The sequence below is a fragment of the Aquarana catesbeiana genome, linkage group LG13 (assembly GCF_042186555.1).
Source record: "Aquarana catesbeiana isolate 2022-GZ linkage group LG13, ASM4218655v1, whole genome shotgun sequence".
In the NCBI taxonomy this organism is placed as follows: domain Eukaryota; kingdom Metazoa; phylum Chordata; class Amphibia; order Anura; family Ranidae; genus Aquarana; species Aquarana catesbeiana.
Window position 1 is genome coordinate 135,861,362 of NC_133336.1, and position 17,992 is coordinate 135,879,353.

A 17,992-nucleotide genomic window follows, 5' to 3' on the forward strand; every position below is an offset into this window, starting at 1 on the left:
TGAAAAAAAATGATATTTTCTACTTTTTGTTATAAAAAAAATCCAATAAACTCAATTTTAGTCATACGTTTAGGCCAAAATGTATTCGGCCACATGTCTTTGGTAAAAAAAAGTCAATAAGCGTATATTTATTGGTTTGCGCAAAAGTTATAGCGTCTACAAACTAGGGTACATTTTCTGGAATTTACACAGCTTTTAGTTTATGACTGCCTATGTCATTTCTTGAGGTGCTAAAATGGCAGGGCAGTACAAAACCCCCCCAAATGACCCCATTTTGGAAAGTAGACACCCCAAGGAAATTGCTGAAAGGCATGTTGAGCCCATTGAATATTAATTTTTTTTGTCCCAAGTGATTGAATAATGACAAAAAAAAAATTACAAAAAGTTGTCACTAAATGATATATTGCTCACACAGGCCATGGGCATATGTGGAATTGCACCCCAAAATACATTCAGCTGCTTCTCCTGAGTATGGGGATACTACATGTGTGTGACCTTTTGGGAGCATAGCCGCGTACGGGGCACCGGAAACCAATCACCGCCTTCAGGATTTCTAAGGGCGTAAATTTTTGATTTCACTCCTCACTACCTATCACAGTTTTGAAGGCCATAAAATGCCCAGATGGCACAAAACCGCCCCAAATGACCCCATTTTGGAAAGTAGACACCCCAAGCTATTTGCTGAGAGGCATGTTGAGTCCATGGAATATTTTATATTTTGACACAAGTTGCGGAAATGTGACAATTTTTTTTTTTTTGCACAAAGTTGTCACTAAATGATATATTGCTCACACAGGCCATGGGCATATGTGGAATTGCACCCCAAAATATATTTAGCTGCTTCTCCTGAGTATGGGGATACTACATGTGTGGGACTTTTTGGGAGCCTAGCCGCGTACGGGGCCCCGAAAACCAATCACCGCCTTCAGGATTTCTAAGGGTGTAAATTTTTGATTTCACTCTTCACTGCTTATCACAGTTTCGGAGGCCATGGAATGCCCGGGTGGCACAAAACCCCCGCAAATGACCCCATTTTGGAAAGTAGACACCCCAAGCTATTTGCTGAGAGGCATGGTGAGTATTTTGCAGCTCTCATTTGTTTTTGAAAATGAAGAAAGACAAGAAAAAACTTTTTTTTTTTTCAATTTTCAAAACTTTGTGACAAAAAGTGAGGTCTGCAAAATACTCACTATACCTCTCAGCAAATAGCTTGGGGTGTCTACTTTCCAAAATGGGGTCATTTGGGGGGGGTGTGAACTGTCCTGGCATTTTATGCACAACATTTATAAGCTTATGTCACACATCACCCACTCTTCTAACCACTTGAAGACAAAGCCCTTTCTGACACTTTTTGTTTACATGAAAAAATTATTTTTTTTTTGCAAGAAAATTACTTTGAACCCCCAAACATTATATATATTTTTTAAAGCAAATGCCCTACAGATTAAAATGGTGGGTGTTTCATTTTTTTTTTTTCACACAGTATTTGCGCAGCGATTTTTCAAACACATTTTTTTGGGAAAAAACACACTTTTTTAAATTTTAATGCACAAAAACACACTATATTGCCCAAATGTTTGATGAAATAAAAAAGATGATCTTAGGCCGAGTACATGGATACCAAACATGACATACTTTACAATTGCGCACAAACGTGCAGTGGCAACAAAATAAATACATTTTTAAAAGCCTATAAAAGCCTTTACAGGTTACCACTTTAGATTTACAGAGGAGGTCTACTGCTAAAATTACTGCCCTCGATCTGACCTTCGCGGTGATACCTCACATGCATGGTGCAATTGCTGTTTACATTTGACGCCAGACCGACGCTTGCGTTCGTCTTAACGCGAGAGCAGGGGGCGACAGGGGTGCTTTTTTTTTTTTTTTTTTTTTTTTTTTTTTCTTATTTTTTTGCTTTTTTATCTTATTTTTAAACTGTTCCTTTCATTTTTTTTTTAATCATTTTTATTGTTATCTCAGGGAATGTAAATATCCCCTTATGATAGCAATAGGTAGTGACAGGTACTCTTTTTTGAAAAAATTGGGGTCTATTAGACCCTAGATCTCTCCCCTGCCCTCAAAGCATCTGACGTCACCAAGATCGGTGTGATAAAATGCTTTCCCAATTTCCCTATGGCGCTGTTTACATCCGGTGAAATCTAAGTCATGAAATGCTCGTAGCTTCTGGTTTCTTAGGCCATAGAGATGTTTGGAGCCACTCTGGTCTCTGGTCAGCTCTATGGTCAGCTGGCTGAATCGCCAGCTGCATTCTCAGGTTCCCTGTTGAGACAGGAGAGCCAGAGAAAAACACGGAAGACGGTGGGGGGGGGGGACTTCCCTCCCACTGCTTGTAAAAGTAGTCTAGAGGCTAATCAGCCGCTAAGATTGCTTTTACATGAAAGCCGACCGCTGGCTGAAAAGAATGATACCAAGATGATACCTACACCTGCAGGCATCATTCTGGTATAACCACTCAAAGTCGTGAATGGCATACCTGAAGACAAAAAAATGGTTAACAATAAAACACAGTAAACGGTAAAGTATAAAAAATTGCATACCTGAAAAGCAAACATGATAAAACATAATAACAATAAAACATTGCAGAATAGAATACAGTAAAAAAGAGCAGAACAATAGAGAGAGAGAGAACAATAAAACGACAACTAATTTTATATATTATTATTATTTTTTTTTTTTTTACACTTTTTTTGTAACTAACTTTTATAACTGTAACCGGTTCCAGGTTCGGGTCTCTCAAAATGCGATGGCATCTTGGGAGACCCTGTGAAAGTGTGCCTAGTCTGTGCAATGCTGTACCCTACGCTAATACTCAACTAGTGAATGGTAGTGTTCAAAACATTCACCAATGCAAAGACCAGGATTATCAGGACAGGAAGGACAATAATAGCGGGTGTCACGCCTATATCCGCGCTTGCTGCAGACACAACATCTTTTTTGGGGGGTTCGTTGGGTAGGGGTATAGAAAATGCCTCTCATGCAGCCGACTGCATTTGGTTGGGGATGTGAATGGGGGAAGTACGGGTGCTGCAGAAGTGGTGGGTTCCCAATTAGGATTGGCGAATGCAGCAGGAAGGGCATTATGGGCACGACGGGCCTGTTTGGCTTCTTCTTGGTGGCAGCGGGACACTACTTGTGCTTGCCACCTCACCAGCTTGAACCGCACTTATGGGACTCGCCACGTCACCAAGTGTTACTGCAGTGCTGGTTTGACTATGACCGGGGTGTACTAGGCCGCTGGTGCTTGCCAGTTCACCAAAACGCTACCAAAAAAACTGTTAGCGATCGCAGGGATCAGGCCTGACTCTGCGAACACTGCAGTTATGCGTTTAGTGTTTTGTAAGTGTCAGTGATCGATCGATACTGCACTTGGGTGGGCTGGGCCGGGCCGAGGGGCAAAACGCAGGTGCTAGCAGGTATCTGGGCTGATCCCGCTAACACTGCGTTTTTGGGAACCCTAAACTGCTGGGGACGCTAGTATAGATCTGATCGGATCAGATATTGATCCGTTCAGATACTATACCACTAAGGGAGATGTACCGTGCGTGGGTGTTAGCGCTACTGGCACTAACCTGACACTGCCTGGGGATGGTGCTTGCCAGTTCACCCAAACGCTACCAAAAAAACTGTTAGCGATCGCAGGGATCAGGCCTGACTCTGCGAACGCTGCAGTTATGCGTTTAGTGTTTTGTAAGTGTCAGTGATCGATCGATACTGCACTTGGCTGGGCTGGGCCGGGCGAGGGGCAAAACGCAGGTGCTAGCAGGTATCTGGGCTGATTCCGCTAACACTGCGTTTTTGGGAACCCTAAACTGCTGGGGACGCTAGTATAGATCTGATCGGATCAGATATTGATCCGTTCAGATACGATACCACTAAGGGAGGCGTATGCTGCGTGCGTGGGTATTAGCGGTACTGGCGCTAATCTGACGCTGCCTGGGGTGATGCATATACTTTTATTTGGTAATAAACTGCGGGTGCCCTGACACTATTAAAAATAAACGGACTAACCAGCGTCACCCGTAACAGTTATACGGTGATCAGTGGTGAAAGGGTTAACTAGGGGGCAATCAAGGGGTTAAAACCTTTATTCGGTAGTATATGGGGGTCCCTGACGCTATAAAACGCTGACGGTGAACCTAAATATTTACCTCCCTAACTAGCGTCACCAGCGACACTAATACAGCGATCAGAAAAATGATTGCTTAGTGACACTGGTGACAGGGGGTGATCAAGGGGTTAAAACTTTATTAGGGGGGGTTAGTGGGGTACCCTAGACCTAAAGGGGGCTAACCCTAACTGCCCTAACACACTAACTGTCACAAACTGACACCATGCAGTAATCAGAAAAAAAAAAAAAAAAAACTGCTTGGCTTCAGTGTGACGGGGGGGGTCGGGTCGGTGTTTTGTGTGCCTGGCATGTTCTACTGTGTGTGTGTGTGTGTTTTCACTCACATTACAGTCTTCTCTCCTCGGCGCCGGAACGGAAACTGCCGAGCCGAGGAGAGATGACATCATTTCCTTTGCTGCTGTTTACCATTCAGCGGCATAGGAATGATTTCATTGGCTGGCGGCGATCGCGAGGGGGGGCCACGAATGGATGGCCTCCCCCTCACCTCCGATCGCTGCTGGACAAAAGCCGACCGCCTCGGGCACCGGGGGGGGGTCCGATCGGACCCCCTGCCCGCGGGAGGCAGATCACGTACAGTTACGTGATTCTGCCTGCCCGTGCCATTCTGCCGATGTATATCGTGGTGAGGCGGTCGGCAAGTGGTTCAAGGTGGAAAGAGTTCTGAAATGATTTACCGTATATATTGGCGTATAACACTCACTTTTTCACCCTTAAAGAAGGGGGGGAAATCAATCGTGTGTGCGTGTTATATGCCGATTTAGGCAGCGACCAAGGGGAAGGAGGGGACGAGCGCCGCCGAAATAGACAGAGCCGGATCTCCTGTGTACTTGGCTCGGCTCAGTCATGCCCAGTCCCGCCCCCTGGGCGGCTCCTAGCATTGACGTCCCGGCATTGGACCAGCATTATGTTCATCATAGGATCCGGGCCAAGGGGCTGGACTGGGCGTGATGCTGAGCCGAGTAGACAGGTGATCCGGCTCCGTCCTTGGGCCTCTCCTATTCTCACTCTATACCTCTTCCCTGGGCCAGTTGATAACCTCCCATGGCTTCCAATACCACCTCTATGCTGACAACACCCAGATCTATCTCTCCACTCCTCAACTCACCCCCTCAATCTCCTCACGGATCTCAAACTTACTAAATGACATATCGATATGGATGTCACACCACTTCCTCAAACTCAATCTTTCTAAAACTGAGCTTGGTCCCTCCACACATGCCAGGGTGCTAGGTGTAATCCTTGACTCTGACCTCTCCTTCAGCCCCCACATCAAATCACTGGCTAAATCCTGCCGCCTTAACCTTCGCAACATCTCCAGAATTCGACCCTTCCTGACTAATGACACCACAAAGCAACTTATTCACTCCTTGATTATTTCCCGCCTTGACTACTGCAACTCTCTCCTTAATGGCCTACCCTTAAGCAGGCTATCCCCCCTTCAGTCTATTATGAATTCTGCTGCTAGCCTAATCCACCTCACTAACCAATCCATGACTGCTGCTCCTCTCTGCCAATCCCTTCACTGGCTTCCCCTACCCCACTGCATAAAATTCAAAATGCTAACCATAACCTTCAAGGCCATTCACAACATCGCACCCATCTACATCACCAACCTTATCTGCAGATATCGCCCAAATCGTCCCCTCCGCTCCTCCCAGGACCTCCTGCTCTCTAGCTCCCTTGTTACCACCTCCCATACTCGCCTTCAGGACTTCTCCAGAGCCTCTCCCATCCTCTGGAACTCCCTTCCCCAGTATGTCCGATCAGCCCCTACCCTGTCCACCTTTAGGAGATCCCCGAAAACTAATTTATTCAGGGAAGCCTATCCCACACCCACCTGACAACTGTCCCCGAGCCACCCGCATCAAATCATTCTCTGCAGCTATTACCTTTTGTACCATCACCCCCTCCCTTAGAATGTAAGCTCTACGAGCAGGGCCCTCCTGTACCTTTTTTATTGAACTGTACTGTAATTTTGTTGTCCCCCCTATACATTGTAAAGCGCTGCGTAAACTGTTGGCGCTATATAAATCGTGAATAATAATAAACCTGCATGATCACTTCCATAATGTAAAATCAGGGCTTCTCGCCAGTCACCACCACTGCTGATACTGTGACATGCCCATGTCCTCTGCTGTTACCAGGCTTATCACGGTCTGTACAACTCAGAATACCTAGGGAGATTGGGGAACATAATTAGTATGTTTGCAGTGTCCTAACTGGGGTTTCTTATTCCTATATAGGAAATCCCCAATATCTGGTCTGACCGTCCAATGTCTCCTACCTTGCTGAAAGTATTGGCTCTGGAAGTATTGCACCTCCTAGATTTGCGCCAAGTTATGCTGGATGACATGTTTGCTGATGTTACACTATTAGTTAATAGCTATCTCAGTGCTCGTTGCCCCAGAAGAGCAGATGTTTTAGAGAGGTTTGAGGTAAGTAAAACTTTTTTTTAGCCCATTTTATTTATATATGTTTCTTTTATATTTGAGCTTGAACTAACAAGTGAATGCTACAGCTAGCATGTTTCAAAGTATGAAAATGTTAATTTACTTATGGATTTACATTTTTAGTTATTTAAAGCAGTATTAAATCCAAAAGCAAACATTTATTATATTGCAGCTCACCAATTCATAGATGTGGTGGTTGTATTTTTTTTAGGCTTTCTTTCTTCTGTTTTCATTTGGTGATCTAGCTAGCAAGTCTGTAGTTTTTCAACAGAGAAGCACTTTTGCAGTTACAGGGATGAGACAGACCATTTAACTCTGGCAGAGGTGCTTAAAATCATCAGATTCCCAAAAGGAAAGAAAACTGTGTGCTCTAAATGGTTATAAAGTATTAGCTGGAGTTCAGCTTCAAATTGTTACTGAATTTAAATCTGCTAATACTTCTAACACTCCCCCTCCCCCCAGACTGAATGCTGCTCTCCAAATCTGCCCTTGTGCTCCTTCATGCAAAGTGGTGCCTATAATAAGGTGCGTTACTGGCCAGATCGCCAGTGAAAGGGAAAACCCTAAACAAAGAAAACGAATACAGCCACTACATGTATTGGTTTGTAAGCTGCAATATATTACATTTTTGGTTTTGGGTTTAATGCCACTTTTAAATATATAAGCTTGAGGTAAATAATCTTATACTGTGTGTTAATGTTAGTTTTTCTTTTTAAGAAGAAATACAAAGCTGCTTCTTATTGAGTCAGAGATCATGTCATCCTCAGCCTGCCTTTCAGACTCAGCCAATCAGAGGAAGCTTGTATTAACTGCAATACTTTATGTGCAAAAATCTAAAATAAATACATATTAAACATAATTCATAGAATACAACGCTGCCTAAGAATGGCTTAGCACTGTTAAGAAGGTCTTGTCTCACAGCCTTAACACAGAGCTGTATACTGTATGTAGCTGAGGCTACATACAGTTTATACAGCACTCCTAGCTGGTGCACCTGTTAGTGTAGGAAATAGTTTGTTTGGGCCAGCCAAAGGATCTAGTTAAAGTGACAGTAAAGCTGGCTTTAACCCTGTCACTGGAAGGTCTGTACGTCATACAGATCTGACAGCGGGGGGTTTCACATACAATCTGGTGGCTGCAGCAAAAAAATAAAGTTGCCTGGGCTGGCTGCTTCTGGGTTTAGTACTTTGAGTCACAAATACGGAAAAAATATGCAGAATGTAAAAACTGTACTACTTATCTCCATACTTGTTTCAGGTCAGTTAGGCCTTATGCACACAGAGCCTAGAGGCTGCAAAGTCCTGTAGCGTAAAATTCCCGGTACTTTCATGCCTAGAGATCGTCAGATGCTGCATGCAGCCACCTGTACAAGTGAATACTTGTATGCGATCAAACATGTACAAACAAAGGTGGCTTATGTATTAGCTTTTACTCGCATGTGTGTATATAACATAATTCCCAAAGTGTGCCATTTTCGCAGTTTCAGAAGGAGGGATTATCAGTTATAGCCTATATACAATATATTCTCTGTAGAACGAAAAAATACGAGAACCCCCTATCGGGGCTTTTAAGCAGCCAATGAAATGCAATATAGGTGGTTGAAAAAGTTAAATTTTATTGATACAAAAAATCTAATAACATATTAAAAAATCATTAAAGTGAATGCTGACTGTTTGAGTCAGGACATGAACTGGATATGGCGTATAATTACAACGGACAAAGCCTACAATTAGAACCAATGCAAGACACAAAGTATTGTAGGGCAACCAAAATTACATCAAATATTGAATCCTTAAAATTGGATGACACCAAATAGTGCCTATAAATAAGGACAATATACAATACGGTGTATGTGGAACAACGAGGGTTGTATGTGAAAATCCTGCCGCGTTTCGACCCTTCCCGGGTCTTCTTCAGAGGATGGTTGTCCACTGTAAAGAGGTCAACATGTATCAAACATAATATTAGATTCAACAGTACCAAAACCATACATGTACACCATGTAGTGTGACTCCTAAGTTGTATAGTTACCTATCATAGGATTTGTGACGTTACAAGGTCATTTCTAACATTGCGAACTATTTGGGGTGATGTGATTCCTCCTCTGCTCCCCCGTCTCAGACCAACTCCCCCGGGGGACGGGCGGTGGACCGACTGTATCTTGCGGGGGATCACGTCTACCAGCCCCCCATATAGGAGAGGGAAGGAAAGGAAGGGGAAAATGGGCAATCCAAATCGCACCCAGATAGGTTCACGTTAGTGCTAAAAATAAAAAATAGAATAATAAAAGATAAAATAAAGAACGAGGGGTCAATTGGTTGATCCACATGGTTGGGAATTCCCCAACCATGGAATTCTGTAAGGTTGCTAAATTATGAGTGCATGGATGTGCAGAAGGGCATTGCTGGAAAAAGAAAGAAAGGAAGGGGAAAGAGAGGGAAGGGGGGGGGGAGATAAGGAAGAGAAGGGAAGGAGGGAAGCATGTGGGGGGAGAAGTGGAAAGAGAAAAAAGGAGTGAACCAAAGGTGAGTGAGTGAGACAGGAATGCGCTGGGGAATAGCAAATGCCCTGCTGCCGATCAATCACCATGCAACATAAGGATATATAGAACGAACAATGGGGTAAAAGTGCCGACAAACCACCAGTGAGTAATCAAGTGAAAAAAGGGGGGGGGAGAGAGGGAAAAGAGGACCAGACGTGCTGGATAAGAAATTGTGAACAGAAAGGAAGGAAAGAGAGAGGAAGAAAGGGGGTGGGAGAAAGGAGGGGGAGGAGGGGGAGAAGGAAAGAGAGGGGGGTGGCGGGGGAGGAAGGGAGTGGAGAGAAAAAGGGGGGAGGGGAGGGACAGGGAGAGGAAAAAAGAACAAAAGGGGGGGAAAGGGATGGAGAGAGGTGGGGGGGGGAGAAAAAGCGGGGGGGGAAAGGGAGGGGAAGGGAAGGAGGAGAAAAGGGGAAAAAAGAAATAGATGAAGAGATGGTGGGGGGGGGGGGGGGGAAGAGAGAGGAACAAAGGGAAAGAAAAAAAGGGAAAAAAAAAAAAGGAGTGCTGGGGGGGGGGGGGTGTTAAAAGTGAAAGGAGTGAGGGTGTGTGTGTGTGTGTGTTGGGAGTGTAGGGTAATGGGACCGAGAGTGGGGATGTGTGTAGAATGGGCAGTGAGTGTCTAACAAGAGGAAGGAAAAGGGGACTGTGAGTGAAAAAAGAAACACATGGGGCAACAGTGCACAACACACAGGCAGCAAACCGTGATAAAACAACAAACAGTGTAAAGGTGCAGGGGTGGTGGCGGAACTAGTTACCCAATCAGACAGAGCTGAATAAAAAGATTGATGTGTTCATAATTCTGAAAAATGGAATGTAAATGGAAAGTCATGGCAAGGTAGGAGATGATTTAAGGAAAACGAACAAAGTTACTAAGGAGCTAAATAAAAGCATTGCAATCATTCCAGGTGTACTTACCAATCTCATAGATCAGTCAGTGCCTTGCCTAACATCTCCAAGTTAGAGAGGATCCAATAAAGTCCCCCTGGGATTGCATTATATTTATAGGGAGTGTCAATTGACTAACTCCCATCAGGTGCAGGTATGCGATTGCCTCCCTCCCTCCTCTCCCTCCGTATGGGGGAACGAGCAGCACAGCTGTGCGCTCTAACGTGATCCCCCCGGCGTTCCGGAGAGGATGATTCCTTCGGGCGTCCCCGTCGCTTCCGCCGCAACTGCGCAGGCGCCGCTACATCACGCACACTAGGGTGCGCGCGCGTGAGCACGACGTCCGGAAGGGACCCGGGACGCCGCTGGCAGGGCGAGAAGAGCCCAACTCAAGGTGTAGCCACCTAGTGGGCGCATATAGGAGACGCAGGGCCCAAGCGTCTCCTCTCTCACCCTGCCAGGAAGACACAAGGTGCACCCCCGCCCCCAGAGGAGAAGCACAGGTACTAAAGGGGAGGCAGCAGGGAACACAGAGCCACACAGTCATAAATGTAATGCTGTGTGGACAAATTATGGTAGAATATTATACTGACAGTCCACATCGTTTGTTCACAAGGTGTCACATACATGGTCTGTGCAATGTGGATTGACTACAGGCTGACCATACTAAATACATCGTTCTTTGCATATCATTATTCGCTTAAACATGGTTACACAATTCTAGTAGCATTGTCCTCTTATCACTACATAATCAGATAGCACAGAAAAGAAAGAAGAAAAATTACATAATACAGAATATTGTTGCATATATAGAACTCTGAACTGTCTTTAGGCTAGATTTTTCTCAAAAGTAGAGCATTTCGGAGTATATGATCCATTTTTGTTGGATCCCATAACATACACAAAGGTGTGCACCTCATAAATTTAAAAATAATGGAGAAAACAATAATGACAATAGTGGTTGTACATTGGGGAAAACCAGGCGGCAATGTACACAAGCCTGGAAACGCTAATAGATGAAGTGTGTGGTAGAAAACTCCACTTTGATCAGCATGGGGGGGGGGGGGGAGGAAGAAAAGGGGAGGGGGGGGGGGAAGGGAAGAAGAGGGAGGGAAAGGAAAAGGGGGAGGGAGGGGTAAAGGGGGGGGCGGGAAAGAGGAAAAGGGGAAGGGGGGAAAAAAGGAAAAAAGGGGGGGGAAGGGGGGAAAAGGGAGGGGGGAGGGAAAGGAGAGAAGGGAGGGGAAGGGAGAGGAGGGGGGAGAGAGGGGGGAGGGGAAAACAAGTGGGGAAGGAACAGGGAAAAGGCGAGGAAAAGGGAATTGATAATGTTAATGGGTCTTCTCATATTTCCACAGAAAATTATAGCACGTATGGGGTGTGAGATCCTTTCCCATAGATTATTGTGTCTTCCCAGATGAGAACCCCTGCAGAAAAGGGGCAAACGAGATTGATTCGTTTAGACCCGGTGGGGAGGTGGCCTGTAACTGGAATATCCATCTCTGCTCTTTCTGCAGCAGAGACTTATTCCAGTCGCCACCTCTAGTGGGGATCTTTATTTTATAGAGGGCCACGAAAGTAACTCTGGGGACTCTGTAGTTGTGTGTGACAATTATGTGCCTCCCAATAGGGAGGTACGGATTCCCCACCTCCATGCTATAGACATGTTGGGAAATGCGTTTCCAGAATTCCTGCCTGGTTTTCCCCACATAGTACGCACCACATTCGCATTCCATCAGATATACTATTCCGCGAGTGCGGCAATTCACGAACTGTGTAGGTGTAAATGTGTTGCCGTTGGGTAACACAAAGATTTTGTCTTGTTTAATGAGTGAACAGTATGAGCAATGTCCACAGGGGAAGGAACCCATTGTGGAACAGTGCTTCAATCTTTTATTTTCATTGGTGTATTCACTCCGAACGAGCTTGTCACGTAATGACATAGCTCTTTTGTACGTTATGGTGGGTTTTTCTTGAACAAATCCACGCAATTTGGGGTCATCCGTGAGGGTGCTCCAATGACGCTCTATGATCTTTCTAATAGCCTGATGTTTTCGGGAATAACGCATGATGATTCGGGTAGGGTTACATTCAGAGCTTTGGGGGGGTTCCCAAAGGGTACTGTACATCTCGCGCTGGCTGCAGTAGGAAAAACACATTTTCCTATTGCAGCGAGCGCGAGAGAGAATTCCCCTCCAAGAACATACCAGGCCCTTAGGTCTGGTATGGATTGTAAGGGGAACCCCCAAGCCGAAAAAACGGCGTGGGGGTCCCCCCCAAAATCCATACCAGACCCTTACCTGAGCATGCAGGCCGCCCCACCCCAAAGCACCTTGTTCCCATGTTGATGAGAACAAGGGCCTCTTCCCGACAACCTTGGCCATTAGTTGTCGGGGTCTGCGGGTGGAGGGCTTATCGAAATCCGGGAGCCCCCTTTAACAAGGGGGCCCGCAGATCCTGGCCCCCCACCCTATGTGAATGAGTATGGGGTACATCATACCCCTACCCATTCACCTGGGGGAAAAAGTGTCAATAAAAAACACACTAGACAGGTTTTCAAAGTAATTTATTAGGCAGCTTCGGGGGTTTCTTCTGACTTCTCCGCTCTCTCCGGCCTCTTCTCTCGGTGTCCGGTTCTTCTCCCAGTCTCCGACCTCTTCTCCGGGTCTCCAGTTCTTCTCCCGCTCTCCAGTTCTTCTGCTGGGCTCCTCCGCTATCTTCTGCTCTTTTGCTAGCGGTGGCCTGGTCTTCTCCATCGTCTTGTTCCCTCTTCTTCCGATACTGACACAACGCTGTCTCCCGCTGTAATGCCGCGTGCAAGGTGCGCAACGACTTATATAGGCATGGGGCGCTGTCACCGGGTGATTTCACCCGGTGACCACGCCCCTTATGACGTCACAGTCCGGGGGTATGATGGGATGGTGACGTCATAATGGGCGTGGTTACCGGGTGACATCACCCCGTGACCACGCCCCATGCCTATATAAGTCGTTGCGTACCTCGCACACGGCACTACAGCGGGAGACAGCGTCGTGTCAACATCGGAAGAAGAGAAGAGGGAACAAGATGACGGAGAAGACCGGGCCACCGCTAGCAGAAGTTAGCGGAGGAGCCCGGCAGAAGAGGCCAGAGATCGGGAGAAGAACCGAACACCGAGAGAAGAGGCTGGAGAGAGCAGAGAAGTCAGAAGAAGACCCCCGGAGATGCCTAATAAATTACTTTGAAAACCTGTCTAGTATGTTTTTTTATTGACACTTTTTCCCCCAGGTGAATGGGTAGGGGTACGATGTACCTCATACTCATTCACATAGGGTGGGGGACAGGATCTGCGGGCCCCCTTATTAAAGGGGGCTCCCGGATTCCGATAAGCCCTCCGCCCGCAGCCCCCGACAACCAACGGCCAGGGTTGTCGGGAAGAGGCCCTTGTCCTCATCAACATGGGGACAAGGTGCTTTGGGGTGGGGGGGCCGCAGGGCTCCCCCCTACCCCAAAGCACCCACCCCCCCATGTTGAGGTCATGCGGCCTGGTACGGTTCAGGGGGGGGCGCTCGCTCGTCCCCACCCCCCTTCCTGACCGGCCGGGCTGCGTGCTCGGATAAGGGTCTGGTATGGATTTTGGGGGGGCCCCCACGCCGTTTTTTCGGCGTAGGGGGTTTCCCTTATAATCCATACCAGACCTAAGGGCCTGGTATGTTCTTGGAGGGGAACCCATGCCGGTTTTTTTATTTAAAATTTGTCGTGGAGTTCCCCCCACGATTCATACCAAACACCTGTCAGCAATGGTTGTCGCTCATCGGGAAAGGAAAAAACACATTTTTCCTTTCCCGATGAGCGAGCCAGCTCAGCGCTGGCTCCCGCGACGGGGCTCGCAGGTGTCAAATGTCGCCGATAACAGCAGCGAGATTGACACAATATCACGGTCACCTGCTGTAAGTGTAGCAGTAAAAATATAGACTGGTAATAACACATCAATTGCATTTACAAGAGTGATGGAAGAGAATCAGCTTGTCCGAATCCTGGATAGAAGATGGGATCAAACAGCTTGTCCTGGCCAGTGGTGAGATTGTGTGCAAAAAGAAAGGCCACCCTTGCCTGGATGAATGATGGAGAAACAGCACAGCTTGTGCTGCTATTTGCTGGATTACAGCGGTGTCCTTGCAGCTCAGAGCAGACAGATTATTCCAGGTTTGAAAATGACAATAGGTGTTGGTACGCAGTGTGTTTAGGAGGACCTCTTCCTTCAAGGCCCTCTGAAATGCGCTGGCTAGCAGCACGTGAGGGGTATTTTCTAAAGGCAAATCCACTTTGCACCGCAAGTGCACTTGGAAGTAAAGTCACTGTAGATCCGAGGGGGATATGCAAGAAAAATAAAAAAAACAGCATTTTAGCTTGCACATGATTGGATAATAAAATCAGCAGAGCTTACACTCATTTCAGACCTACCCCTTAGATTTAGAGCGACTGCACTTCCAAGTGCAATTTCAAGTGCATTTGCAGTGCAAAGTGGATTTACCTTTCATAAATAACCCCAGTGGTGTCACTCTAACGTGAAAGAGTTTATCTTTTCAGAGCCATGAGGATGCTGCAGGTCACTGATGTAGTCCAGCAATCAGTGGTGCAAGCCGTGCTGTTTCGCTACCATTTAGCCAGACTCCAGGGGGAAATCAGGATGGGTCTTTGTGCACACAGTCCTACAGTTGGCCAAGTGGAGTATATTTTCTCTGTATGGGTGTCCTTGGTTTTATTTTCCTTGTGTAGCCATTTTATTCTTGTGATTTGAAGAATTACGTTTTCATCTTTTGCAGACACCCTGCTCGCAGCTTCCCAAAGAACTTCAGCAGCTTCCTGTCTTACAGCAAATGAGAAGAGAATCAGCACTGAAAGAATACAGTTTTAACAGCCAGGGATTCCTTATAAGATCAGAGAAAAAGAAGCCATGATCTCTAGATTAGCCTTACCTAAATCACAATTGGTGCTAGGAGATTTCCTTTATTATGTGCACACTTTCCACCTTTGTTTTGTAGCCCACATGGCAATATATTGGCAGTGGTTCCTCTTACGTTACAGCTCATTGGTAGAGTTCCTAGGAATTTTGGTCACATTTTTTTTTTTTTTTTATTTTACATGCATTTAGAAAATATAATTTTTTACTAAAAATTTGTTGAGGATTTTCCACGATCCCAGTTTGCTTTCTGTCTCTTTTTGTAATTAGATCACCTGTCCATGTTTTATTGCTTTAACATAGTTATCATGATGGGTGATCCATCATTTTTCAGTAGTCACTGGAAACTTTCCCAATTAGTACATTTGTAGAAGGGTGGCTTTTCCCTTCGTTTAGGCAGATTTATTTTCACTTGTTGTATTTGTCATAGTAAGTGGGGAAATCTCCCCATTTAGGAAAAGTACAATAATAAAAACATGACAGAGGATGTAATCCCTACCTACTCTGTCCAGAATTTAAAAAAAAAAAAACTTTTTTTCTGCTTTAAAGCGGTAGTAAACTCTTGAAAATAAAAGTTTCCGCCTGCAAGGCAATATCATAATGTGCTAGTATGTGGTGCATACTAGCACATTATGAGAGACTTGCCTTTAACTAAGTCTTCCAGCGGTGCGCTGACAGGGCTGCCATCTTCACCTGCTCTTCTTTCTGTGTTTGCAGGCTCCAGCCATCTGAATGTCCGAGTTGCATGCATGTTTGAGTCTCGGCCATGGTGCACGGCCCTGAAGGAACGGCATGGGTATGCCGTTCCTTCAGAGCGTATGCACCAATGACATCACCGGCTGCTACTCGCTTGAATATCTCCTAAACGGTGCAAGTTTAAATGATATTCATTTTACCTACAGGTAAGCTTTATTTTACGCTTACCTGTAGGTAAAAATAGAAAATGAGTTTACTACCGCTTTAATGCTTGGCAACATTTAGTTAAATTACTATTTTTTTATTGTTTGAAAGTTACCAGCTTCTCACTGATCTATATACATGAGTATATGCATCTTCTGAAAACTAATACGTACACTGTTTGATCAGCCACCTGAGTTCAGTAGGAAAATTTTATAGGATTTCTTCTTTGAAAGAGAAAGTGTAAAGGCTGCACTCTTTTTCCTCTGATTGCTTACCAGCTATTTTATAATATTGGCTGGACAGCTCATGGAGGGGCAAAGTTGGTAGCAATGCTCTGTGTCCTGCAACAATGTCCACCTCCACCTTCTAGTAGGGCTGTGCCATAGAAACTATGCATTATACCATCAAGGTAGATGGGTGCCAGTAAGAAAACGTGAAGTATCAGTATATTTCTGTGTGATAGAGGGGGAAGTATGTGTTGAAAATACATATCTTAAGACCTCATGTATTTCACACATGCACACCTAGATTGTGTATTGGGTTACATATGTGTAACTCAATTAGTTCTGAAGAGGAGAACATAGATTATGTTCATGCACTGTCTAATTATCATTTGCCACTCTGTCCAGCATTGGAAATCCTTTTTCTTTAAAAAGGCATTGATTAAAACAGATCTCAAGGTAACACTAGGTGAGACAAAAACAGAAATACTATGGAGATTTTATTGCTGTGTCTTTGTTAAGGCGATTCCTCTCAATGGTAAATGCAATTACTACACACACAGCTGCTCTATGCAAAAGTGAAAAAAAAAAAAAAACAGTTTTGGTCTGAGTTTGATTAATTGTTAATATATTAATTGTTGAACATTTTACATTTATATGTGAAAGAAGCACACACAAATAATTTACTGTGCCTTTGGTTTAGTTGAATTTCTGCATAGTCTGTTTATAATTTATCCAATTGTTGAGATTGCATTTGGTTTGTTTGCTTTACGGAGGTTACCTTTTTTTTTTTTTTTTTTTTTTTTTTAATATACATTGCATATTTCTTTCAAATACTGTACATATGTACCAGTAATGACCAAATAAATTGTTACTACAGCTCTTGTTTTTTACAGTCCTATTTACCTTTAACCAGAACAGTGATAAAAACTGAAAAGCCTAATACTTTTAAAGTATACTGGGGCCTGAACATGAATGGAAACAAAGATGGGGCGATGTGGTTTAGTTTGGTAAGTTAACAAAAGCACAAGAGTAAAGCTAAAGGGTAACAACTCATTTTACAGCACCAAATTTGAAAAAAGCAACAACACAAAAAAACACCCACAGTCTCACTACTGATTAGAGTTATAAAATAGTAGGTTAAAAAGAGCAGTTTGAGAGTCTATTGTAGCAACCGTTATAATAATTAGGGTTCTGTTGTACCAGCCTAATTTCCTTTCACATATCATTATTTCAGGACAGCAACTGGAAAAAAACAAAGCGACTACATTGTAAATTCTGGTAGTGAAATAGGACTAATAGCCTACATGAGGTTGTCAAGCTGGAAACTGGCCATAATGTACACTGGAGTATCCCCCAACTGCTAATGATACATCAGTGATAATGGTTGAATCGCCATTTGAATTGTTGACATGATGGGCCATGAGTAATACTAGCCAGATTATCTCTCTGTGAGAACCAGATGTTTTAAACATTTTTCAGAGTATCCTGCTCCATGTAATATATTTTTTAAAAGCGTATATAATTGAAGGGGGTGTGTTCTGGCTATGGAGCTGAATGGACACAAGTGAGCTGTGCTGAGTGAGCAGCCCCGCTGGCATTCAGGAGTGTTAATCCATGTCTGTGTGGCGAAGATCCATCTCAGCAGGATATGCTGGGATACCTTGTCTCATCAGCCACGCTATTCCCTGCCGCTCCCACTGTACCAGGTATCTGCTCTCAGCATGGCACAGACTAAGGCGTCCACTAAGAAGGAGCAGGCCGTGTCCATGCCAAAAAGCCCTGCAGTCTTGGAGAGTTCCCCCACAACTGCCTCTGCATTCTTGCAACTGCATACAGACTCGTAGTTGCATAGTTGGTAAGGTTGAAAAAAGACACCAATTCATCCATTTTAACCTGTGGCGT

The 17,992-nt window shown here is 44.8% G+C and overlaps 1 protein-coding gene across 1 annotated transcript in view; it reads left to right on the plus strand.

The window, feature by feature from the left end:
- EXD1 (exonuclease 3'-5' domain containing 1) overlaps positions 1 to 14,964 on the plus strand; it is a 559,324-nt gene extending 544,360 nt beyond the window's left edge. The window contains exons 10-11 of the mRNA XM_073610706.1: positions 6,394 to 6,585; positions 14,830 to 14,964. Of these exons, the coding sequence (XP_073466807.1) occupies positions 6,394 to 6,585; positions 14,830 to 14,964 (327 nt within the window). The remainder of the gene's footprint in view (positions 1 to 6,393; positions 6,586 to 14,829) is intronic.
- Positions 14,965 to 17,992: the final 3,028 nt, after the last annotated feature.